Below are 26773 nucleotides of genomic sequence, written 5' to 3' on the forward strand. Positions count from 1 at the left end.
TCTCAAACCTGCGGCCGCCTTGGTCTCGTGAGATTATCGTTGCACACGTGTGCAAGATGTCAGAGCAAGTCGGGATCAAGTCGGACAGAAATCTAACCGGCACGCATTGGGCGGCGATCGCCGGTGATCGATTCTGCGCAGGCCTGGCTCATCTCGAACGAACCTATTGACTGGTGTTAGACACCCCCCCCCTGGCCCTGATTGGTGCATCTGAACAGGGAGTGGTGGATTTTTGCAAATCTCACTACAGGCTGTAGGTGGAGCCAGAGGAGCCGGATTTTTATTTAATGACCTGCTTCATGTAGTTCTACTGGAACATAGGGTCAGTTTCAGCAAATATGACAGAAAGTTAGTTTTCTAAGTCTTACCTACTGCACCTTTTAATGTTATTTTTACAGTTTATTGTTGTTCACATCATAACATTTTTATATTTTAAGTATTTGTTGATGATTAAAACATTGTTTATAAGCCGTCAATAAATGGATGAATGAGTGGCTATTATGAAGTTGCATCTGACGAATATAATACCTTGTTAATGCTTAATTAAGACTTTGTAAAGTATCTATAAACATTATTTAGATAGCTGTCAGTGTACAAATCATCTCTTTTATAGATCGCTAGAAAAATATTTAATGGGGCCAAATTAATGTTACTTAATGCTTTTCAAACCACTATTTCCATTATGAATTATTAACTTATTTTCCGTATTGGTTTCAACTTCTTAAAAGCCGCTCAAACAATGTTTATGGATGTTTTGCAAAACAAGTATTAACCATTGACAGAGTACTACTACTACTATCTATCTAAATGTCTATCTAATTACATACAAATAACATAACAAATTATAATATTTCTCATAATTAGTCAACATTATAAATTATCTTTTTTGTTTGTTAACAGTAAAATAACTATTAACCACAGTGTAATTAGCTATCAATTCACCAGTTGGAAGTGATGGTTATTATAAAGTGTTACTGACCTCCCTCCATCTGAGCTGCAGGGGCGGGGCTAGAAGTGGGGGCACGGGGTGGCACCGCCCCACACTGAAATATTATTTTTATTGCTTTTCAAAAAAGTGGCAGACTGAGCTTATAGAAAATGTGTATTGTATTCAGATATACAATTAGTTTAAAATGAAAACAAGTGAAACTAATAATGAATGTGATGTCTTATTTAGCAGAATTATGTTATGTTCTATCCTATCCAATGTGTCCTATATTTCTAAGCAGATTTTCTATGCTGTATTCTGATAAAATGCCCCCCCCCCCCTCTCCCCCGACTGATTATTAAATCCTGGAATCGCCCCCGCTGAGCCCACTGCCTCGTGGAGGATGGGTAGGAAAAGATTAAAGAAGTTAGGAGTGAAAAGGGACACGAACAGTAGGGACGAGTTAGTAGCCGTAGCCCTGGTGATAGCCGTCCTGGTAACCGTGTTCGTATCCATGCTGATGGTAGCCGTAGCCGCCGTACTCGTCCTCAGGGCAGCGCATCCCCAGGGACTGCTGGATGGCCATCTCCTGCCTGCGGAGCTGCATGGAGTCCACCAGCTCGTAGATAATAGCCATGGACCACATGGGAGAAGGGTACCAGGACTTGACGTTGCCGTCCTTCCCGACCAGCAGCATGGAGAAGTATTCTGGGCTGATCTGGAAGTAGTTCCTCATGTCCTTCACCAGGCTACCGGACAGGCCTTCGCGCTCCACAGTAGCACTCCCTGGATGGAGCAGAGACTCCGTTTAGGAATAAAGTATTCAGGACAGATATCTTATTCCTTTAAGAGGAGAGAGTACAGCCATGTTGTCCTTTAGAGATTTATTTGACATTTACTTTAGCTCCATGTGCTGAGCTCAAATGCCCAAAGCAGAAACCTGAAGAGCTTCAGTCCACTGGCAATAGCTTAAGTTTAGTCTTGCATAACTCCCACTTCCTTTCCCCAGTAAAGTTTGTTTAGTTTTGTGTTGTCCTCGGGTAAAATTTGACATTTTTTTTACATCCGAAATATGGGTTACTTTGAACCAAAATGCCCAAAATTGACATGGATGACATATACCAGTCTGTGATCCACTCAACATCCTCTGATCTTAACTTTTTCAGTCAAAATAATTCCTAATTTCTGCTTTTTTTCCATTTTCTTTTCAACATTAGGTCATGTCATATAAATTAGGTCTATGGACCATGAATTTAAAAAAAGCGTTGAAAGAAGTGACAAAAAGTATTTAAAAAAAGTGTCAAAAGCATAGGAAAAAGCGAAAATACTGAAAAAAAAGTTCATGGTCGTCGGGAAGAGTTCTCTTGAGCAACATCTACCAGGCCATATGAAATAAAAAATAAAGACATGATTCACATTTTGATTAGAGCTGCAATGATTAATCAATTGTTTATCAACTATTACATTAATCGCCAACTATTTTGATCGTCAGTCAATCTCTTTCTTTTCAAGTTCTCTGATTCCAGCTTGTTAAATGTGAATATTGTTCTAGTTTCTTCTCTCCTCTGTGACAGGAAACTGAATATCTTTGAGTTGTGGACAAAACGAGACATTTGAGGACGTCATTATCTCGATCAAAACACTGATCGACATTTTTCCCCATTTTCGGACATTTTATAGACAAAACAACTAATCGATTAATCGAGAAAATAATTGAGGGATTAATCGACAATGAGTCCCCTGCCACTGCAGCAGCTGCACACCATGGTGTCCATGGTAATAATAAGATTAATATAATAACTTTTTTTTTATATATAGTGCCTTTCACAGAACCAAAGGACACTTTAAAGAATCTTTAAAGGTTCCTCTGGGGACATAGCGGAATAGTAAGTGGACCTTTAAGCGTAGAGTCTCTTTACCGTATCTTGGATTACTGGTGAGAAGTAGGATACTAAAACACTGGCTTGTGCAGGTGAATTTGTGGAAAGACTGGGATTCTGTTTTTGCACAAGAAGGATAGATCTGGGCAGGGGTGGTTCTAGGATCAGACCTTTAGGGGGGGCTCAGCCCCTAATGAGAATGTGACACGCATATAGTGCCTTGCAAAAGTGTTAACCCCCCAAATGCTAAATCAGTAATTTCATTAGCTAATCATCTCTGAGCTAGCTACGGAACAACAATGTCAGCAAAATTTTTTTGACACTATGATGGAACTAAACCTGATATTTTAAGTCACAGCAAGGCCGGCTACACACTGTCTGCGTGGCGTGAGCGTGTCAGCTGCGTTGCACATCCGTTTTTATTTGGGCTCCCATGTTAACCGGTTAGAGCTTCCACACTGCCTGCGTTACACGCACGTCTCAGGGGCGGCTCGAGCCGCGTCGAAAACACGTGCCTCCTAGAAATAGAACCGGCACCTCTTTTTCACATGACACGCAAGCGTGTTGGAAGTGTTTCCAGGCAAAATAGAATAGGAAAAGATGTTTATATGTTATTTTGACACATATACTTATTAATAAATGACATGTTGATGTTTGAAAGTCTCTAGGTTTTGACATAAATGCTGATCTATAAATGTAATTCAAAAGAAATTATAAATAATTATCGATTTTCAAATATTGCACCTGTCAATACAGAACAAAATATTCTGTAGCCTCTTTTACCGTCAATACTGCCGACGTTGTCCTTGCTGTAATCAAATCAGTATATATTTAACATGCCACATTTATGTTTAACATGAAGTATATTACTGCTTGAGTGCAGTAAATCAATGGGAAACATCCATGTGTACAGACAAGGCTAGCAGGTGCAAGATTTTTTTGACCTGTAGCGTGATGAAAGATGGCTGTTTGGAGGTGAAACAAGTGGACTGAATGTGGACATGGTCTTAGCGTTCAGTCACAGAAGGTACTATGTGTACAAATAGAGGTACTTTGTGTGTGTTAGTGTGTTCCTAACCCACAGTCCCACTCATGAGAAAGTTCTTACCATTGATAGGATAGAGTTCCAAGACTCCGCCCATATCCACCAGCTCCGTGCCAACCAACTTCAGAATGGCGATGTGCCTCAGACCTATGTCGCCAAGGCAACGACAAACCACATGGACAACACACATCAGAGAGAGGCAAATACAGTATGTTACAGTAAAAGCCGTTCTTTAAACAAGAACACTGTGTTCTGTAATATGCTGACCAACTGTTTTGTATCCACCAGTCCTCTAGCTTACACAAGCTGATCTCACTGCGGTTGCTCATTATTGGAACCATTCTGAGCACTGGGTTTTTAGGTAGAGGGAGGAGAACGGGGTGGTCCGGAGAGTCCTGCCAAAAAGCTGTTTCCTCTGAAGCGAGAAAGCCCACATTAAACACAGGAGAACGCTGGCTTTACTTGGTGAGAGAGCCAAGTGCTGAATACCAGGATCAAACCTCTCAGGCCTTCAGCCCAGTCAGCAGGACTGGCCTTTGTCTGGGGCAGCGAGGGAGGGAGCAGCCCTCGGTGCCCGCCCAGCCAAGAGCAACAACAGAGGGTTAGCACGGTGGCTCAGTGGTTAGCACTTCTGCCTCACGCTGCAGAGTTTGATCACCGGTCTGGGCAGAATTTGATCCCCGGTCCGGGGCAGGGCCTTTCTGTGTGGAGTCTGCATGTTCTTGCATGTTTGTGTGGGTTTCCTCTGGGTGCTCCGGTTTCCTCCCACCATAAAGACTTGCACGCTAGGTAATTAGGACTACAGTTGAAAATTAGCCATCTGGCTAACACTGGCACAGTCACAGAAATGTTGATTAATGTGCATCGTCCTAATCTAATATAAATCTAAACACATGAGGGGGGAAAGTCCTCACAGACCGTGGGTCTGCTGACGAGCGAGACAAGAATTTTTTAGTAGCCTACCTTAGGCTCACATATTTTGTCTTAAACTCTAGTTGAACGTGTGGTAATTTCATCCTGAACTTGTTAACTGTGCCCTGCCACACAAAACCGTTTTTCCTTGCATTTTTTGAAATCTGTTAGGTCCGTATGTGTTTGTGTTATGTCGTGAATGTGGAAATGAACTGCTCCTCTGTCAGCTCTAGCCACTGAAAAGAAATAAGCGGAGAAATCAGGCCAATTACCTAAACTGGTCAGTCTGACATTATGTACTATTCATGAGCTCGCCCAGTTGCGCTGGGTAAATGATTCTGACAGCTAGGCTCTCATTGGGTAGCTGTAGCCAATCAGAGTCAAACAGCTTAGCTTGTTGAATATTAATGAGAACTGGCAGAAATCGAGCTGAGTCTTCCTGCAGGCTTTCTATACCACGCTCGAATAGCTTGAAACAAGGTAAACAAGGAATTCTTTTTCCACAAAAAAATTTTACAGAGTCCATGGTAGAACTTCAGACATTACCACAAAGTCATGAAATACATGTGGCAGGGCACCTTTAAGAATAAAATAGCAGATGTAAGATTCAAAGTCATAAATTTGACAAATAAATCTGCCCCTGACCATCTTAAGCATCACAAGAGAGTGCTAGGGAGAGAGCCAGAAATCTTGAATTCCTATAAACAAGACGGGAACATTAGGTTCACGCGGGGGAGGAAACTCCAGATGACAGCATTTATTTGGTTTTTACTGAGAAGTGGTGTTCGCTGTGGGCTATTCAAAGTTTACATTTATCGTGCGTAAATCTGTGAGACACGGCAGGTTGTTGAGATTTGCAAAGTCAAAATTAATGTCTCTTTTTGAGATATACAGTAATAACATTGAATTAACCGTGGAAAGGTTAAATAACTGGCAGACTGAAAAGGCCATCGTCAGGGAAGGAAAAGAGCCTCAGATAGAATAGAACAGTATCGGTCGATGTGCAAGTTCAGGTATCAGAATCAGTATTGGGAAGCAAAAAATGCTATTGGACCATCTCTATTTCAAATATCATTTATCATTGATCGTTTTGAGATTGTGTACTTCCCCTCCTTTAAAGTCACTTTCCAGACATCAGGGAAGTGAATTAATTGACCGGTCACAGGTTAGTTTTGGAGTAGTCTATATCCTTGGCGTTCCACTTCCTGGATTGCTGCCCGAAATTCCGCTGGATGCATGCATTTTACGTTTCCTTCCTCTTCCTTGGTGTTGGCGTTCTAACCTCCGGTGGATTTGTGAGGACTATGGTTAACTGCTCCTCAGATCTCTGCAGGGTAAATCCAGACAGCTAGCTAGACTATCTGTCCTATCTGAGTTTTCTGTCGCACAACTATTTTACAGCCGCTCTGTGCAGAGCTTAGCGCCCAAGACGATTGTGATTGGTTTAAAGAAATGGCAAAAAACCAGAGCACGTTTTTTTCCCCATCCCAGAGTGGATGTGGAGTAGCCAGACCCTCCTCCGCCCCGCAGCGTGTGGATGGTCTGGCAAAGCGAGACTAGTTTTGGAGTGAAGTGACAGGTTGAATTTTAGGGGGCCTCACCGAGGTTGCAGGCCTGGCTGTTCAGGCCGTAGAGCTGCTGCTGATAGGCCCACTCCTCGTCGTTAGGGGCGGAGATGATGAACAGGCGACGTCTCCAACGGAACCTGCAATCACAGAAAATGTCAGCCCCGAATTTAAGTGGCACTTTTGGTGCAGCACTGGAAGCTCTGTGCTAAGACACGGAGTGTGTGCTTGTACACCAACATATTCCCATACTATTACTGCCAGAGGGTGACAACCCCGAATTATGGTTAAAATATTGCCACATCTCAGCACTGTGATCTGAAGCTGAAATTCAGGTCTCCATGGTAACAAAAGACAGCCTGCCCGGTTTAGAAATCTCAGGAATAATGGGACTGCAATGACTCAACCTTGAGGTATTTTTTATGCTACTTATAATATCCATGGAACATACGCACACACAGGCTGCCAGATGCTGCTTATAAAACGCTGTAAATTGTGGTGCAGCTGATTATTGAGCAAGCAACAGCTGTTTGATGGGAGCGGAAACAGCCTGGTGGGACCACCCAATAATTCTAACTGCCAACTCCTCAGCAGAACACATATCTACGACAATATCTAGGATTCAAGGAGATTTTTCAGTCCAACTGCTCTATTAAAGCCAATTCCAATAAAGAGATATTTATATACAGTGTGCTCTTTCAGGTGGTTGGTAGTCAAGATCAACGGAAGTACATTTCCAGGACAAAGCCTGACATCCAGCGCGTGATATCCCTTTGCTTTCGCTCTGTGTGTGTGTCGCAGTCCTCAAAATCCCTTCGCTACGGGAAACAACAACAACTAAAGCTAGCCAGCTACACGCTGAAAATGGCAAGTTTTGAAGAAAATGCGAATCGTGCAACAAGGCAGTCCTGCTTGGTTCTTTCGGGGAATAATTGTAAAGATTTACAAAGAATATGTTTAGGGCATTCACTCTCTTAACTGGGACGTTTTGGGACCGATTGGTGGGATTGCTGTGGACCAAGTACACACGGAGATACACTGGTAAGACCTAATGAGGTTTAACCACGTATCAGCTCATTTAAATAGCTCACGTTACTGTGCTGTGTCAACAGTTCACTTCATGTAATATTGTATGTGGCGTTTTCTTTTGCAGGGTGCAAATGTTCCACCAAAACAAGTTCCTTCCAGAGACTATTTAGCAGAGACTATTTAGCAGAGCCACCGGCTGCGTTCGGAGTTTAGGGCCGCCCAAGATGATTTTGATTGGTTTAAAGAAATGCAAACAATCGAGAGCGTTTTTTTTCCTCCTATCCCAAAATGCATCTGTAGTGTAGCCAGACATTAGTCCACATAGCTGTGGAGATAGAGCTGGCAATGCGAGACTAGGTGGATGGTAGTTGTTTTTATGCATGCTAAAAGAAATACTTTACGGCCATACTTGTGTATACTTAAGAGGCTTTTTCCATGGTTTGGGCAAGTTGTAATTAAGCAAAAACTTAATGCTACATCAGTGATATTTTAGACAATAGTGTGCTTCCAACTATGGGGCGACCGTAAATCGTTAAACATGACAATGGTCCTGTACAAAAAGCCAGGTCTAAGAGCAGGCATATTAATACCCATGGGTGTAATGTTGGCTGTCCACATACTCTTGGACATGGAGGGTATTTCAAACCTTTAGAAACAACTTTACCTGGAGAGGAAGTTCTCCAACGATCTGGGCTTGTCCTCTTTCTTACAGACCACCCCATCTCTCTTCTGCTGCTCCATCTCTCGGATGCGGGAAGAGAAGGTGTCGATGTAGTTGAAAACAGCCTTCATGGCGATGGGAACCTCATAGGCTTGCTGACAAAAGATCATGGACAAGAACCAGTTACACTCTATCAAAAGGCTGATTCAAAAATGTGGATAAATAAATAAAGTAATATGTCTGTTAAAAAAAAAGAATCTGGAAACGTGGACATGAAAATAGAATCCCATGGCTTAAAAAAAAAACAATGTTGAAACTGTTTCCAACAAAGTGATGGAGTGATGTTTTGGAACATGTTGGTAGATGTGGCGTGGCCATTTTCCACAAACATTCTTCAGAATAACTTCTGGGAAGCAGCATGAGGCATAAACACAACACAGCATCAGGTTTAATTTACAAAATCAAGCAATCTCAGCATACATATCTAACACAGCCAGCCACACACACACACACACACACACACACACACACACACACACACACACACACACACACACACACACACACACACTCACAAACACTCAGACCTTCCTTGGTCTGGTGGAATTTCCAGAAACACCAAGTTGTGGTATGATCATGAGACCAAGGGAAAGCTTAGACAACATCAGGTCATTCATAGGTCACAGGTCAGGGGACGAGAAGATTCGACCAGTCTCTAATAACCAAACCGGTTCATATGTAAATATGTTTGTCTCTCTACAGATTCCAGGAATGTAGACAGCAGCATGATAAGGGACTGTTTTTGTTTTCAGGACAGTCCCTTTGGAGGTCGGTGGGCCTGCCACACTTTAGTATACTTCCAGAGAGAGAGAGAGATAGGCTGAACTAGGCTTTAATATCTGATACTTCCCAGAGAGAGAGAGATAGGCTGAACTAGGCTTTAATATCTGATACTTCCCAGAGAGAGAGAGATAAGCTGAACTAGGCTTTAGCATATTATACTTCCCAGAGAGAAAGATAGGCTTAACTAGGCTTTAGTATCTGTGTTTATGGCGCCTGCTGTATATCTTTGTTTACCTTAAAGGTTCAGCTAAACCTAACACCTCCAGCAGGAGTTTAAATCCACCTTCAGGAGGACAGGAACTTCAGAGAGTAGGGACGGCACTGCACAGTAACACATGGTGGTTAAACTGTACTGCCTGCTAAACTGTCTCCTCTATTGAGAGTTTATTAAATGATCCAGTGCGAGCCATCAAGGTCTCCCCAGCGTTCTTCACGTACGTGAAAGGACTTTTGCTGCTCCTGAGTTGTTCCTTAACACCTCGGGACGTGCTGAATCTGCTTTACGGCTCCTTCTAACTCTTGCACACCTCTCTCTCTCTCTCTCTCTCTCTCTCTCTCTCTCTCTCTCTGCCACTTTCTGTCTCGTACCCACACCCACATCCTTGTACGTTTACAGACTTCCATGTCTCTGCCTCTGTCAGCAGAGAAGTGAACACTGGCCTCTTTGATGAATCTGTCCAAAAACAGCCTGGTGAGTTACCTTGCACGCACACACACGCTACCACACACACACACACACACACACACACACACACACACACAGGTGTGGGCCAAATGTCATGTTGTGTTTCAGTGAAGGCAGCGTGTTGGCAGTACGAGGACAGGTCTGTCCACCTTCAAAAAGAAAGAGAGGATGAAAATGTTGGGCAGAAGGGTGGTGGACCTGTAAACAGAGAGTGGAGACCAACTTCAGGGCCAGGAATAAAGCTGGGAAACAGTATTTTATCCTTTGAGGGGAAAGTATGAATAAAATACTGTTCAGATTGTTAAAGGTAAGTAAGTAAGTCAACCTTATTTATAAAGCGCCTTTCAAAACCAGGGTCACAGTGTGCTGTACAGTGCAACATCGAATGAAAATAGAAAGTTCAAAACAGGAAATAACAATATAAAAACAAGCAAAAACAAAGTCATGATATTAATTAAAAGGCAAACCCAGAAGTTGAACACGTAAACAATCAAAACCACACAGGGGGCACAACACACATTACAGGACAAAGTGCTTACGAAACAGATGAGTTTTTAACAGCTTCTTGAAACCATTAACGGTCTGCATTTTTCAATATTCTATATCAACAAAGTTTAATTTCCGGGATTGCTCTAGTGCCGCCGGAGGTTCCGCCGGATGTCTCCCCGGATGTCCCGCCAGCTGTCCCTAATTTTCGGCCGGATGTCCTCTTTCTTTGTGTTGGCGTTCTAACCTCCGGTGGATTTGTGAGGACTGTGGTTAACTGCTCCTCAGATCTCTGCATGGTAAATCCAGACAGCTAGCTAGACTATATATCCAATCTGAGTTTTCTCTCGCACGACTAAAACTACTTTTGAACATACACATGTTCCACCAAAACAACGGAAATCCGGTCGAAAAAAAGGATTAAAGTGCGACTCGAGTCCGAGTCTCAAACTCGAGTCCCCATCTCTGCCTCAACATATTATGTCTAAAAGGACTTCCAGCCCCTGACTTTGGGACACAGCTATAGAGAGCGAATCCTTACCTTGACTCTCATATCGGTGTCGGTGAGAATCATGTAGAAGTCCTCATGGGTCATGCTAAACTCTTTCCTCAGCTCTGTGATCAGGTCCTGATTCACCAGGTCCTCCTGACGAAGACCCTTCATAGGCTTGTCATTTTCTGGAGAGGCAAAAGAGACGGTACCGTTAATTCAAACTATTTTGGTTGTGAAGGTAAATGAACAGGGACGCTTTTTGAACGTTTCCTGCGGAGAAAAGGCTTGTGTTCATCAGGGTGTTAATAACTTCTGACATCTCAGCTTTTGCTTTGATATTTCGCTCCCAAGCGAAAAACCACAAAACTGACAAATGGTTTGTTCATAGACTAGTCAATTATCCCATCTGACAAATAAAAGCTCTTACAACAACTGTGACAAAACGTCTCTGAGAAAGTGACATAACTGTCAGACTGTCTTACCGTGAAATGAAGTACAATCTGTGATGATTCCCGTCAAATAAACACAATGTGATTGTGCAGCTGTGAAAAATAGGTTTTTCTATTGCTAAAACTTAATAACAATGTTCCTTTTGAAAAATGCGTCTGACATGACAGTGAAGTAGACTCTGCGGGATACAAACATGCAGAGTGAATCAGGGACAAACTCCACAAAGAGCAGCTTTTATTCACGGAGCTCTGCCATTGGATTAAGACCTCTACTGTAGCTGCCGTTTACACAGACCAAAGCAAAAGCCTTTAATCACCACTCCCTCCATGTATGTGTGCACAATCACACACACACACACACACACACACACACACACACACACACACACACACACACACACACACACACACACACACACACACACACACACACACACACACACACAGTCCACAGAATAGTGTTTTTTTTGGTGGTTAGTTGGTTCCCCCACTCTGTGCCGTGTAATGCGTACGAGCAATCAAATCAGGAAGACTCCAGCACATGCTGGAGGCTGCAGACTCAGACTGTACACAACAAACTCCAACTCCCATACAAGACATGCTGTTGGCCAGCCAGCCATCCTAAAACACCATGAGGTCACCCTAAACTGAGGGAGGGGCAACACTGAAAGAACCATTTGTTTGTATACAGTACATGCTCACAATACATTCGACACGTACAGTACATGCCAAAAGTTTGGACACACCTTCTCATTCAATGCGTTTCCTTTTTTATTTTCATGACTATTTCCATTGTAGATTCTCACTGAAGGCATCAAAACTATGAATGAACACATATGAAATTATGTACTTAACAAAACAGTGTGAAATAACTGAAAAAATGTCTTATATTTTAGATTCCTCAAAGTAGCCACACTTTTGCTTTTTTATTAATAAGGGAAAAAATTCCACTAACTAACCCTGACAAAGCACACCTGTGAAGGTAAAACCATTTCAGGTGACTACCTCATGAAGCTCATTGAGAGAACACCAAGGGTTTGCAGCGCTATCAAAAAAAGCAAAGGGTGGCTACTTTGAAGAATCTAAAATATAAGACATGTTTTCAGTTATTTCACACTTTTTTGTTAAGTACATAATTCCATATGTGTTCATTCATAGTTTTGATGCCTTCAGTGAGAATCTACAATGTAAATAGTCATGAAAATAAAGAAACACATTGAATGAGAAGGTGTGTCCAAACTTTTGGCCTGTACTGTACACACACAAACACACACAAACACACACACACACGCTGACCCGCTGGCCGGTAAATGGAACAAAAGTGGAACCGAGTCCCAGCGTGGGTGGATGCGGGTGACATCACCTTTTTTCCAGCATTCCATCTGGATAAAACCTTGTTGCCATGTGGAGTGGCAGGCTCATAACGTTTTACAAAGTGGGTTTGCATGTCCTGAAGTTAACACACACTAACCCAAGCCTCGGCTTTGAGACAGCTATAAAATGTCTCAAAATACAAGCGCCCGCGATGCACAAATGACACAGCGCATTTCATATAAATAGCAGAGGTCTTGTTCCTTTCGAACAAGCAGCTGTTCACTAAAATTGATTTTTTTTTTTTCAAAAAGGGGATCTCTGATCTCTTAAAAGCCACCAGACTCCTTTGACAAAAACAGTAGACAGTCTGGGATGTGTATACTATCACCCTGAGGTGAAATGAGTCTGGCTAAACAGGAGATTTCGTTTTTTAGAGCAGCCCGAAAAAGAGTTACAATATTGCTTTTAATAAGCAGCCTAAAAAAAGAGTTAAAATACAGCTTAAATTGGACATTTAAGCCTTTAATTTTAAAATCCTATGTCAGAATGGTCCAATATTAGGCTAGTGACAATCTGGGATGTGTATACTATCACCCTGATGTGAAATGAGTCTGGCTAAACAGGAGATTTCGTTTTTAGAGCAGCCCGAAAAAGAGTTACAATATTGCTTTAATAAGCAGCCTAAAAAGAGTTAAAATACAGCTTAAATTGGACATTTAAGCCTTTAATTTTAAAACCTATGTCAGAATGGTCCGATATTAGGCTAGTGACAATCTGGGATGTGTATACTATCACCCTGATGTGAAATGAGTCTGGCTAAACAGGAGATTTCGCTTTTAGAGCAGCCCGAAAAGAGTTACAATATTGCTTTTAATAAGCAGCCTAAAAAAAGAGTTAAAATACAGCTTAAATTGGACATTTAAGCCTTTAATTTTAAAATCCTATGTCAGAATGGTCCAATATTAGGCTAGTGACAATCTGGGATGTGTATACTATCACCCTGATGTGAAATGAGTCTGGCTAAACAGGAGATTTCGTTTTTAGAGCAGCCCGAAAAAGAGTTACAATATTGCTTAAATAAGCAGCCTGAAAAAGAGTTCAAATATAGCTTTAATTGGACATTTAAGCCTTTAATTTTACCACGCAGAACACAGGAGTTGCTGCTCTACCGCTGCCTCAATCGGTTAGTTTGTTTGTGTTATTGTGTGACTTTTGTACATCTGAACAATCATTTTAACACAAGAGAGCATAGAGCGATATACAGTACAGCCTTCAGTACCCTGCCTGCCTCTCCAAACTGGGGGCGTGCCGACCGCCATCTACTGTAGGCTATGGAGAAGTAGCTCGTACAACCCCACTTCAAAATATCCAAACTAGCCCTTTAAGTACAGCGCAGTGCTCACAACATCAAGCTATAGCTCTCTTCACTGTAGGATTCAAAGTGGAAGACATTCACTGAGACTTCACATTCTCAGTAACAGTTATTTTGGGTCGATGCATGGCTCACTAAACTGCAAGGACCACTGACAGCCCAGCGGAGGATGCGTTTGCCCGAACAGATGGGAAGTGTCAGCTGGGGTTAACACCGGTTCCTGAGAGAACTGCCAATCATCTATTCCACAGCCTGTTTGAGCAGGGGCGTAGCACTACATTCTGGGCCCTGTAGAAAGGCATTCTCTATAGGCCCCTCCCCGCATCCACAGCTATTCATTCTGGCATCTTTTTTGGGCCCTTCTCACATGAGGGCCCTGGGTACTCAGTCCCATTTCTAGAGCTGGGCGATATGGAGAAAATTAATTACCACGATATTTTTGACCAAATACCTCAATTGATTTTGCGGCGATATTGTAGGAATGACTATTGGTGCTTTCACAAAGTATTTACACAATGAGATTTGTGATAAATAATCATCAGTAATGTGGATATAATGACTAAGTGGGTAAAGACAAATTAGAGAAATTTACATTACTTTACAGTAATGCAGCCTTTAACCCTTGTGTTGTCTTCGGGTCAAATTTGACCCGTTGTCTAAATGTCTATATCAGAAATATGGATTTCTTTTGCACTACCTAATTTGGATTACCCTAAAAATAACACAGATGATTCCATACAAAGTGCTTCGCAAGTAGAACAAAAGATCAGATCTCTACTTTCATTGAATTTTGGGTGTTTTGTTAAATTTTTTAGCACAAGAAAAAAGTATCCTGGCTGAACGTTGATCCTTCCTGTGATTGTCCTTCCTTTAATGTTAGTCTAAATAATTCATAATTTTTACTTTTTTAACTTAGAAATTAGGTATAATTTCCTATAAATGAGGTTTTTTATTGACCATGAATTCCAAAAATAAGTAGTAAGTGTAAAACTAGTTATGAGTTGGTGTTGGTGGTGTTTATACATGGTAGTGAAAAGAAGCATCAAACGTCAAAAAAGTGCCAAAAAAACATTGAATGAAGCGCCAAAAGTGTCGAAAAAAGAGACAGAAACGTCAGAAAAAGTGTTGATTTTCAGTTTTGACCGGGGAGGACGATGCATGGTCGAATGGAAGACAACACAAGGGTTAAATACAGGAAAAGACAACTCTTATGTCATATTACGATATCCAAAATCTAAGACGATATCTAGTCTCATATCAAAGTATCAGTTTATATTAGTATTGCCCAAGCCCTTCCCATTTCCACCCCCAGTCCGACACCTCTGTGTCGGAGTTACAAAGAAATTACTTTTTGTACCTTCCCGTACCCTGATGAGAGACGTGAAACTGCGCGCTAGCACCGCGTGATCCTTACCCAGCTGGTAGTGGTCAATTTTCATCGTGGAGTTGGTCAGGGAGCCGAAGATGGTGATGATGGAGACTTTCCTGATGGCCATTTCACACACAGACTCCAGGTACTCGTCCCGCTGCTGAACATACATAGTGCTCTCCTCGCTGGGGGACGTAATCAGCTGGAGGAAGGGAGGGAGGTTAGAGTGGCATGTATACGCAATCACACACACACACACACACACACACACACACACACACACACACACACACACACACACACACACACACACACACACACACACACACACACACACACACACACACACACAGTGTGCTGCAGAGGTGATGTTTACATTAACATGCAGGGGGAGGATGGGGCATATTTTCCCAGCCACTGCTGTGATAAGAATCTATACTGGCTGCAAAACAGAGACAGTCTGTTAGCACACAGCTGTGTGTCAGATAGCTGCTCCACATACTTTATGCCTGTCCATATTACAAAAAATCTTTTTACCCCTAATAAACAATTTCATAATTATCCCACTCGAAAAGCCTTTGCAGATTTACTGTAGATCCGGCCAATATATCAATTTAGGTTCACAATAGATTTTGGCCCGCCTAGTTGCGCGCCAAACCAAAAACCCGGGGAAAGTGTTTTTTAAAACTGCAATTACGTGACATTCAAAGCAGAATATGGCAGATTTGCCGACTTTGAGACTCCGAAAAGTCCCACAGAAGCATAGAGAGTTTTCATATTCAGGCTGTGAAACAGGTTGTTGTTAAAAAAAAATGTTTTGCTTGATTTGCTAAATTCTGTGATGGTTAAGGAACTTTTTTTCCTGACTTGTGTAGGGCTTTATGTCGACAAAAAGCATCAAATGTCAGAAAAAGCGTCAAAAAAGTCGAAAAAAAACAACAACAAAAATGACGAAAAAAGCCACAAAAACTGTCATATTTGACTTTTTTAATGAAACAAAAGCAGGCCATTAAAAGTTAAATGTCTGGCCCTTGACGTGATTCTCTTTTTCCAGTGTGGCCCTTAGTGAAAATGAGTTTGACACTACTGTGCTAGTAGATCAGTGCAGTTAGTGCTACTGTATCTGAGCACTTCCCTCTGGCTAAAGCGTGAAACAGGAGCTTTGCCAGACGAGAGAGGCGGCGAGCGTCTTAATGAAGTGTGAGGAATGTCATGCTCTCACCAGAAGCCGCCTCCGGTCCTCAAAGTAGTCCAAGAAGGAGGCCAGAGATCCCTTCGGAGGGGGCGTCGGCTTCTTAGCGGGCTTCGGGTAGTCCTCTTTCTCGGGGTACTTAGACAGCTTCTTTCCATTTTTCTTTCCTCCGATCTTCCCTCCCTTTCCTCCTCTCCTGTCCGCCTTCTTGGCAGCCTTGTCGTTCTTTTTCTTCTTCTTGTCGTGCTTATCGAGCTTTCCCTTGACCTTCTTGGTGGGACTGATGTCGGTGAAGGTTTCGGTCTCCTCAGGATGACTGACTGTCGGCCTGCCTGGTTCATACTTGTCCTCGTACTCATTAGTTAACACCTGCACAGATAAATATATATGTTGTTAATGGAGTAATAAGAGGAACTGTCCAGAACATTTCTATGTTAAAGCCATAGTGCGTAGATTCTGTCTCCAGACTGCAGGCAAAAGTGGCCCAAATCAGATTTTTTTGGGGGTCAAGTGACCAGGTCAGACTTCCTCAGAAGTAGTGTGAACACTTAAATCTTGCCCAGATCAGATTTTTTCAAATCAGATTTAGACCACTTCCACATGTGGTCCTGAATCAGACCCAGGTCTGATTCTTTTTTCAATGCGGCCGCAGTGTGAACAACCGAGGCGGATTTGATTCGACTTTTACGTCAATCTACATCGACATTTGTCATAATTATGAGTTAGCCCTAGACGCAGACAGTACAATTAAAAACTAGACTAGGCCTACAAAATGGAGAACAGTGATGGAGCAAGTCAATGGAGGGTGAGTGAGGTGTTAGACCTAATTAGTATATCGGGGAGATACTTCAATTCAGAGTGCGGTAACCTGCCCCCGTCGGCAGCCAATACAGCCCAACTTTGTCACGTTTCCGCGCGGAGATGGGTCGCCTAAATTGAGTGTCCTGCAGTAGGAGTTTTGAGGAGAGGCGCTGACAGAGATAATCAAAAGTTGACATCTGACCGTTTTGAATAAACTGCGTCTCTGTGAAGCTTATTCACGACGCAATTCACAAAATAGCCAATTTGGCTCTCTTTCTCTCCATTCTTCTCCTCCTCAGCACCTGCACATTAACGTTACGGCTTAATTATTTTTCACTTTTGTTCGTCTGCTCTCTCCGAGCGCACTTCCAGTTTAATGTATAGTTTTAGTACGGATTTTTCCCACAAGTTCGGTAGGCTACAGTATGTGCAAAATGAACCCTAACCCTTTTACCTCACCTTCTCTCCCCCATTCTTCCTCTTGGCGGGTTTGATCTTGGAGGGTTTATGTGTGGCAGGCGCCAGCTTGCGGCCGTGCGGATCTCTGTTGTCCTTGTCGGTGCGGTTATCTCCAGCCGGGGTGGTTTTAGCCGCGACCCGCTCCCTCTCTCTGCGGTTGTAGTAGGAAGGGTCGGCCGTGGTCCTGGGGGCTGGGAGCCACAGGGCTGGGGTGTGGGCTCTGGTTGGTGCCTGGGTGGTGGTGGTGGTTCGTTTGGTGGTGGTTCTTCTGGTGGTGGTGGGTTTGGTGGTGGTTGTTGTTGCCTTGGTTGTAGTTGTGGTGGGGGGCCGGGTTGTAGTAGTGGTGGTTGGTCGTGCAGTTGTTGTGGTGGTTGTGGCAGCGGTGGTGGTTGTTGTGGTTGTTGTTGCTGCTGTTGTTGTTGTTGTTGTGGTGGGCTTTCTCGGGATCTTCTTCCATGGTTTTCTTTCTGCTGTTGTATCTACTGGTCCACACACACAGAAAGGCAGACAATAGATCAGGGATCGTCAACGTTTTTTAAGCCAAGGACTACGGCGGCCGACAGGGGCAAACGCACCGCAACTTAATGAAACACGCAAATAGACCAAACACAAGCAAATTAAGGAAAAACATCTTCATTCATTTGACAACACATGCATTGAGCAATACACACAGCACAACCAAATACACACAACACAACCAAATACACAAACGCGCTGCAAATACACACCGCACAACCAAATACACAAATGATGCAAAAAGAAAAGCACACAATCCCCGAAAACAAATGCAACAACAACAAAACAACGCTGCAAACCGATTACACAACGGAAGTTCTCCAGGCCTCTAGGGCAGGGGTCTTCAACGTTTTTTAAGCCAAGGACTCCTTAACTGAAAGAGAGACATAGCAGAGACCCCCTACTAAACATATTGTATTATGAAGTTGCATATTAAACTGGGCCTACAGTAACGTGTAGGGTGGCCTAGAGCCTTTATACATACCTTTTTTGCATAGAAAACTAAGCTATTAAAATAGCCTAATAATTGTTAGTATGAGTTTATAAATCATGCTTTAATGTTAAACATACATGTGGCACAGTGAATCCTTAGGATTAACTCCTAAGTGACTACCTTACCTATGGGCCAGTAACCCTATCACCAGTGGGGAGTTATATTTGCTAATATTTTTAATTTTTGAAAAAACTTAAAACAATTAACAAAAAATGTGGAGTCCCCCTTTCATTGACTCTGAGGACCCCCCTGTTGAAGATCCCTGCTCTAGGGGGAGCGCTAAGTGGAACAGCTTGATTTTTGCATTTTTTTTTACTTTTCTTTTTGCATCATTTCTGTATTTGCAGCACGTTTGTGTATTTGGTTGTGCTGTGTGTATTTGCAGCGCGTTTGCTGAATGCTGCGCATGTGTTGTCAAATTAATGAAGATTTCTTCTTAATTTGCTTGTGTTTTGTCTATTTGCGTGTGTTTCATTAAGTTGCAGTGCGTTTGCCCCTGTCGGCCACCGTAAAGGACCCCTTAACTGAAAGAGAGATGGTTTAGGGACCCCCTACTACATATATTGTTAAAATGAAGTTGAAGTTGTTGTTTTTTAAACTGCCAAAAAACGCTTTAACCACATTCATGTTCAGTTTGAAAATCTTCGATTAGTGATGTCCCTGATTGAGAGAGCCAGTCCAGTTTTCAGGAAAGCAGGCCAAGAAGTCAAACAGACTGTTTATTCAAGGCCGATACCCATTATTAGTAGTTAATAAAACCGATAACCAATATTTATATGCGTATAAAGTGAAAATGAAAATCTTTAAATCAAAATTAAGATTTTGGAATGTTACAAACTCCAAAACAAAACTTTGTTTAAATGCTTTAAGCAATTATTTAATAAATGAGAAAGTTTCAACATAATCCCCAGTAACAGAGAGTCAGATAGTGTTGTGGGGCGGGACATTAAGTCAGACTTAGAGCTGTAGCCGTAGCCTCGTGAGACCGTCCTGATGTTGCGAGCTCCAGTTTTCCACTCGCAGATCAGTCTGGCATCTCGAGATAGAGAAAATTTGGAGCCGTTCACCAAACGACCGACCAATCAGCGTTGGTTTTGAGGCGGGTTTAGGTGTGACGCAACGAGAAGCGACTGTTCAGATCAACATCACAGCTTCCACGGATGAGATGAGCGTAGCTATCGCAGCAAGTTTTATCTGAATTAGAAAGTATTCCTTCATTGAAAGAAGAGCAAAAAACGGCACTGGAGGCTTTTCTCGGAGGAAAAGATGTTTTTGCTCTTCTCCCGACTGGTTTCGGCAAGAGTTTGATCTGATTGGTTGATTTGGCCCGTCTATCGCCAACTATAGGTGGTGATAGACAGATGGTTTATCCAATCGGCTAACCAGGATTTTCGCCCCTTCCCAAAAGTTCTCCAACGGAAAGTTCCCAGATGGATATGCCGAGCAAATGCGAAGCGATCCATCATAGACTGGATCCATCTGGCGGAGTCAGGTTACTGTAGCCGAGCCAAAGTAGAACACTTTTTAATTAAAGGTCCACTGTGTAGGAATTTCTCCCACTTAGCGGTGAAATTCTGTTTTGCATTCAAACGAATAGTGCTCTCTAGAGCCTCGCTTTTTCGTGTGTTGCAACTACGGTAGCCATTATGTACCAAGAAGCTATGACAACATGTCTTCTTCTTTTTTGGCGACGAGGATTCCTTCTGCTGTGGCTCAGCATAATTATGATCCTCCATTATGAACTAAAGTGCAGTGCAGGCTTTCAAATGTGCCGTGGCAGTAACAAGCGCCTCTCACTGATCTCCTTCTCCGTTTCAGCTGGTTTTCAGTCACGTGACGCTGGCTCTGAACGAAAACGCGTTGTGGATTAGCTAGACAGGTCGGCTAGTGCTTTATGTCCCTCTCAGCGATTATAGATTTTCAAAATGACGAAACGACATGGAAGCCTCCTTGGACTTGCCCGTCCAATGTAAATACAGATAAGAAATTCTTCGCTTACGAGGATAAGTCAGATCATTGGATGAGGACATATTTATAAATGAAGACATTTTAGCTAATAAAATACTTAAAACACTACACAGTGTGCCTTTAATTAACTTTATCGGTTATCAGGCAAATAAAACCCCGATACAGATAATCTGCAAACTGCCAAAAAAAACGGCCCGATAATCGTCCAGGGGCGATACATCGGTCTATCCCTATCACCTGTGAATGTGCCCTCCTCCACTTGGCCCTCCACGCCGGCTGCTCGACACTTCTGGACGAAGCCTTTCTGCCGGAGCTTCTCCAGCTTCCTCATGGGCGACTGGTCGATCACCTCGTACATGGCCTCCATCCTCACAGGGTACGGGTACCTCTCCTCCACCTGCAGGGTCTTCTTCAGCAGCACCATCCCAAACTTACCTGCAGAAAAAACACACCGCGGATCACAACTGGGATTCAAACAGTTTCAGGTATTCTGTCATGTTGAGCCGGGAATTTCAAGAGATACAAGCACCATCATTTAACTACAGGTCTGCAACTAACGATTCATTTCATTATCGATGGATTATTTCCTGCAGTAATCGTTTGGTCTATAAAATGTCAGAAAATAGTGAAAAAATTTCCATCCCTGATTCTGAAAGTCCAAAGTGATGTCTTTAAATGTCTTGTTTTTTAACTCCAAAACCAAAAGATTTTCAGTTTAATATGATAACAAACAGAGAAACACAGGAAAACCTCCATATTTGAGAGGCTGAAAACATCAATTTTTTTTGCCATTTTTGCATGAAAAATTACTTTAACGACTTTGATTAATCGATTATCAGAATAGTTGCCGTTGATTTTTCTGTCAATCGACTAATCAATTAATTGTTTGTGTTACGTTCCGATAGGGATCAGGGAGTACCAACTGATGTTTAGTGGCTGAAGAAAGGATGGGAGACGCTTGTTAAAATAAATACAATATGCTTCAAGCCCAGCAGACACATAAAGTTATCAACGATGAACTTAGTGGAGCATTAAAGGGTAACTACCTTTTTTTTCAACCTGTTTTTGTGTCTAAGTGACTGATGGGAACAACAATCCTTGACATTGGTCCAGTATTAAGTGAGATCGCTGCAGTCGGCAGCGGAGAAACAAGCTACAATTTAAGATAATAGGGCAAATGTCCAGCTTGTATTTACCTTCACAAAAGTGCTTGTTTTGCAACTGACAGGCTCAGATTAATATTCTAAGTGTCTGACTACATTATGGAAAGGATCCCTTCAGAGATAGACCTTTAAAACCTCTCTGAGACCTTTCTGTTTAACCAGAAACAGCTCTGAAGTCGCTAGCTCTAAACCCACCAGACTCCATTTAAAAAGCAATACTTTTAGTGTGTGTAGAGCCAACATATTTTCACATGTAAATCAGTAAACTGTGTTTATTTCAACCAAAACTAGAGTTGTGATGGTTGAAAAAGTGGAAAGACGACCCAAAGCGGCTTTTCATAGTTTTATTTTGTTGCTGTCGACTTTGAATGAAGTGTATTTTACGATGCTAAAATGACTGATTATTTACATGGAGTCTGGTGGGTTTAGGGAACGCAATTTTGCGGATGTTTTTATGTTTAAAAAAAAGATCTTACTCTTTAACAGAAAGGTCGACCTCCTTAGAAATCCTTTCCAAAACGAGCACTTTTGTGAAGGTAAATACAAGCTGGACAACTGTCCTATTAACTTACATTGTAGCTTGTTTCTCCGCTGCCGACTAAAGCGATCTCTCTTAATACTGGACCAATGTGAAAGATTGTTGTTCCCATCAGTCACTTAGACACAAAGACATAGGAAAATAGGTTCCAGGCTGAAAAAAAAACGGTAGTTACCCTTTAAATGTCTTGTTTTTTGAGTCCAAAACCCAGAGATACTCAGTTATGATATAAAACAGAAAAGAGGTGAAGACCTCCATATCTGAGAGGCTGAAAACAGCAAATGGTTGTGGTTATTATTGCATGACAAATTACTTATATCAATTAATCGTTTGGTCTATGAAAAATATCAGAAAGTAGTGAAAAATGTCTATCCCCTTTTCTCAAAGTCCATGCTAATGTCTTTAAATGTCTTGTTTTGTCGGTCAAAAACCCAAAGATATTCAGTTTAATATGATATAAAACAGAAAAGGGCCGAAAAGAGCAGGACACATCACTTTTGCACGAGAAACTACTTTAACGATTAATCGATCATCAAAATAGTTGCCGATGATTTTTTCTGTCGATCTTGCAGATATACACTTAACTCTAAGTTGCTTAGGAGAAAAGGGAACATGAGGCCATTACAAACAAATGCCATCACCTGGGCTTTTGGGGAGGGGGGGTACAGGTACAGATGGATGTACCTTGTAGGCCTATGTTTATGTGCTTATGGTATTTTATATGTGGCAATGCTATAAATGCTGTACACTGGAGGTTTGTTGCACACACTTCTATGTCGTTTAGCATATGTCCCTATTCAAAATAAACCTGAAATGAAATGAAACCTCCTTCAGGATGAACCCATGCATGCGTCCCTCACCTTTCTCCAGTTTGAGGAAGCTCATGAGCCGGGGGATGAGCGCTGTGTCCAGCGGCTCCTCCATCACCTTCCCCTCGCCGGTGATCCTCCTCACCTTGCCCCCCATCTCTCCCTCCTGGTGGAACATGACAATCTGCTGCACGTGTCGCTCGGCCAGCTCGCAGTACACGTCTGACTTCAGAAGAGACATCATCAGTCGGTAGTAGCCGTCTGAATCGTGCGGCGCCGATATCACCAGGACGCGGTTCTTCCCTGCGAAACTGGCCAGCAGATTCGGTGACCCGGCGCTGTTGGGCATCCGGGTGATCCTGCTTCTCGCTCCTTGGGCGGCCTCGTCTTGCAGCATGTCCGCCCCTCTCCTTGGCACTACGTCTCCCGCTCTATTGCCCGGCACAGTCCCTGTCATGGCGGAAACTGGAGCGCCCTCGTCCGCCTGCACATCTTCGTTCTTCCTGGAACTGTGCACCGAGATCGCCGAACCAAACCCGGGGCGCACTCGGCCGACGAGGCGCTCCTTGTCCGTTGCGCCCAGCTGCACGCGTCTGGAGCGTCTGTGTAACTGCACCCGCTTAATGTGAGCGTGTTTGTCGGCTTCGCCAGTCCAGGTGAGCAGGTAAATCAGAGCTAAACTGAGAACAAAAGCCCTGCGCATTGTGGCGATATGTTAGATATGGTATAGGCTCACTGAGGGGGGAGATAAAGATCCAGGTGGCGGAGCCGTGATCCTGGCGCGTCTTTTAGTGCATTTGAGGTTTGTTAATTAATCAATTAATTCCAGATGAAGACAGGGTCGGGACATAACAGTCTGCCAGTGATGTGTTTTTCAGAGCATGAGGGAATCCACTTCACTGTCTGCTCTGTATCTGACAGACAAGGCGAATAAGAGTTACAGTGCGTAAAAGTTACATCCAGAACTTCATGTCAGAAACACTTCCCTTTCCAGGTATGATCCCATGAGATCAGGAGTAAGCTTTAGATCATCTGTCATACAAACATCCCAAAACTCTGTGATAATTCTTCCTCAGCCCTTAGGGGGGGGGGGAATGAATGGCGAAAAGTTCGGAACCGCGTCACATCTCCAAAACACACGCACGCTTACCTTAATACCCTCATACGTTAATGTATCCAATTAATCCTCGAGCGTTTGTTTATGTCCAACAAACCGTGAGAAGATCATCTGCGCTCAGGAAGGGGAAAAAAACCCTCCGACTCCGACAAAATGCAAGAAATGTGCAAACTGCGCCGAGTCTGCGCAGAAACACGCGGCTGTGCTGTGCTGTGCTGTGCTCCTTCACAGGTTTCTTCTTGGCAAACTGAGCTTTTGGAGGATTTCCCAGAAATGTTCACACAAACCTCAGCCTCCGGACTCTTGGCGACGCGAAGGCAGGACCTGCCCCGGGACTGCCGGTTGGCAGTTCAGTCTGCAACACCCATTTCATTAGAAAAAAGAAAAAAAAACTCTGTACAAAGTCTGTCCCCGCTCTGGGATGGTTTTAGGTTTCACTGAAGGACGACATATGAAGTAGCTGACTAAAAATCACATTTCAAAAATGTGTAAAGGAAAGTAAAACATGTTGCTCACCTTGCTGGACAGACTATACCGGGAAGAGAAATGACCATAATCAGACTAGTGTCAAGTTCCTCCTTTGGAGCCAATAGAGAAACGCCCACACATCCCATCCATCTCTGTCCAACATGGTTTTCACCATTTTGATCTCCTTGGTGTGCAGAAACTGTACAGAAACAGATGATTTAGAGGGGAATCCAGTGCTGGTGTCTATTTTAACTTAAATGCTGACCATCCATGTACTCTTCTTTTACTGTTTATAGGGGGAAAGCAAAAATGAATGTTGTCTTTGCATGTTTCAGGCCAAAAATAGCACAATTGCAATGACTGGCTTTGCTCTTTTTTATTATGGCTCTTTTAGCCCAAATCAGACCATTTCCATTTCCTCTAAGAAAGTTCCCCAGATTGGCTTGTAATTAAAGCCTAAGTAAAGAAAAGTAAACCACTAGGTCTGAGCCACATCCACTCTCGCTGCGAAGGCAAAACATTATACAGTGTGTCCCATTGCCTCTGCATGTTGTATAGCTGCTAGTTTAAAGTAGGCCTACATTTTGCACCTGAATAAAACATATGATGTAATGTGATAACCAGTGGCAGTTTCAAGACCATTTCTAAAAGAGGGGCCAGGCTGGGTCCACATGCAATTTTAGGGGTACCACATATATCAAGCTCAAGTGTTCCATACCACCAACCCTCCATAGGTTTGTAGGGTTCAACAATAAGGGTTCCACAATGGCCCGGGGAAAGTAAAACGCCACATCGGGTAAATAACTATGACAACCCATTTGCCCATTCGGGCATCATCATATCATAAATGACGTTTTATCGTTCTTTTGCACCCGTCGGAGAACGCTTGTTGAATTATTTGATTTGAATGTGCTGCTGGCCAATCAAAAATAGAGTTGGTCCCAAAGGTTGTTTTTTACACTTTTGATGCCTTGACGTTTTTTTTAGACTTTTGTCATGCTTTTGACATTTTTCTGATGTTTTTTTTGTTGTTGCTTTTTTGATGTTTTGTATTGAAGTTTGAAATTTTTTGATGTTTTATTTTAACTTTTTTGAAATTTTTCTTTTCTTTTTCTAAAACAATTTGTATAGGGGCCAGTAAAAATGGACTTTGGGCAAGTAGAATAAAAATAAATAAATAAAAACCTTAAAGTTGAACCCTGGCTTGGTTTTACAAAAGACTAATGATACACATATAACAATAAACACAAGAATACTCATTCAGTGTTAACCTACATTTTATTTATCACTGCACATGAATAATATCCTCTCTTTGGGGATAAAGGTGGGGTTAAGATTGTATGAAAATATTTGCTACAGTTAGGGGGGGTGTCAGAAGGGCTTAATGTTACCCCCCTCCCCCTCCAGAACCGCCACTGGCGATAACAACATCTTATATTTTTTATAGCAGTTTCATCACTTATCTTCATTTTCTCTTGGCGCTGCAAGTGATATTTGTCAGTGGTGGATTTGAAGCATCTGGAATGAATAGACGTTAAAGTGATGCTAAAACAATTTAAAGTCTCCCCGAACGCTCTCGGCTGTCAACCAGCTTCATCCACTTCCAGTCCGACTGCCTCAACCTATAAACATTACATTGCAAAAAACTCTTGACCACGTCTTGTGCCTCGAAACGTCCAACTAGGGTTGCAACTAACCATTATTTTCATTGTCATGTTCTGTCGATTATTTTCTAGATTAATGGATTGGTTGTTTTGTTTGGTCTATAAAATGTCAGAAACATGTTATCCAAAGCCCAAGATGACGTCCTCAAATGGCTTGTTTTGTCCGCAACTCAAAGATATTCAGTTTACTGTCGCAGAGGAGAGAAGAAACTAGAAGATTTGATCAAATTAGGAAGCTCGAACTGTTTTCATAGAAAATTACTCAAACTGATTAATTGATTATCAAAACAGTTGCCGATTAATTTAATAGTTGACAACTAATCGATTAATGGATTCATCTTAATTTAATAGTTGACAACTAATCGATTAATGGATTCATCTTTGCAGCTCTAACTTCAACACAAACGACCATGACATTGGGAATCAACACATCTACAGGCTGCTGGGTTGAGTCTAGAAAACAACAACTGCTCCTCCGTTTATATCAGAATCACATGCACGTTCCCCAGGGAAACTAACATGGAATAGATATTTCTTGCATGATGAGGGCAGCG

At 42.4% G+C, this 26773-nt stretch overlaps 1 protein-coding gene across 2 annotated transcripts; it reads right to left on the reverse strand.

The window, feature by feature from the left end:
- Positions 1–1279: 1279 nt before the first annotated feature.
- ccdc80 (coiled-coil domain containing 80) lies at positions 1280–24602 on the reverse strand. 2 transcript variants are annotated; one of them, XM_039818891.1, is made up of 10 exons: positions 23022–24602; positions 20698–20895; positions 17484–17962; positions 16254–16592; positions 15077–15233; positions 10576–10712; positions 8024–8175; positions 6367–6470; positions 3917–4000; positions 1280–1714 (listed from the first exon to the last, which is right to left on the reverse strand). In XM_039818891.1, exons 1-10 carry the CDS (start codon positions 23671–23673, stop codon positions 1392–1394), a joined length of 2625 nt encoding a protein of 874 aa, XP_039674825.1. In that variant the 5' UTR covers positions 23674–24602; the 3' UTR covers positions 1280–1391. The 2 variants fall into 2 exon arrangements, with proteins under 2 accessions (XP_039674825.1, XP_039674824.1); XM_039818890.1 differs by having other exon boundaries at positions 17484–17965.
- Positions 24603–26773: the final 2171 nt, after the last annotated feature.

This window comes from Perca fluviatilis, chromosome 12 (genome assembly GCF_010015445.1).
Source record: "Perca fluviatilis chromosome 12, GENO_Pfluv_1.0, whole genome shotgun sequence".
Lineage (NCBI taxonomy): Eukaryota > Metazoa > Chordata > Actinopteri > Perciformes > Percidae > Perca > Perca fluviatilis.

Excerpts from the sequence above, each read along its gene's own strand:
- ccdc80 (XM_039818890.1), bottom strand. The coding sequence starts at position 23,673 with ATGCGCAGGGCTTTTGTTCTCAGTTTAGCTCTGATTTACCTGCTCACC. Across the intron at positions 20,896-23,021 it reads CTTCCTCAAACTGGAGAAAG|GTAAGTTTGGGATGGTGCTG; the intron begins GTGAGGGACGCA and ends TTTTTTCTGCAG. Across the intron at positions 16,593-17,483 it reads GGAAGAATGGGGGAGAGAAG|GTGTTAACTAATGAGTACGA; the intron begins GTGAGGTAAAAG and ends TTATCTGTGCAG.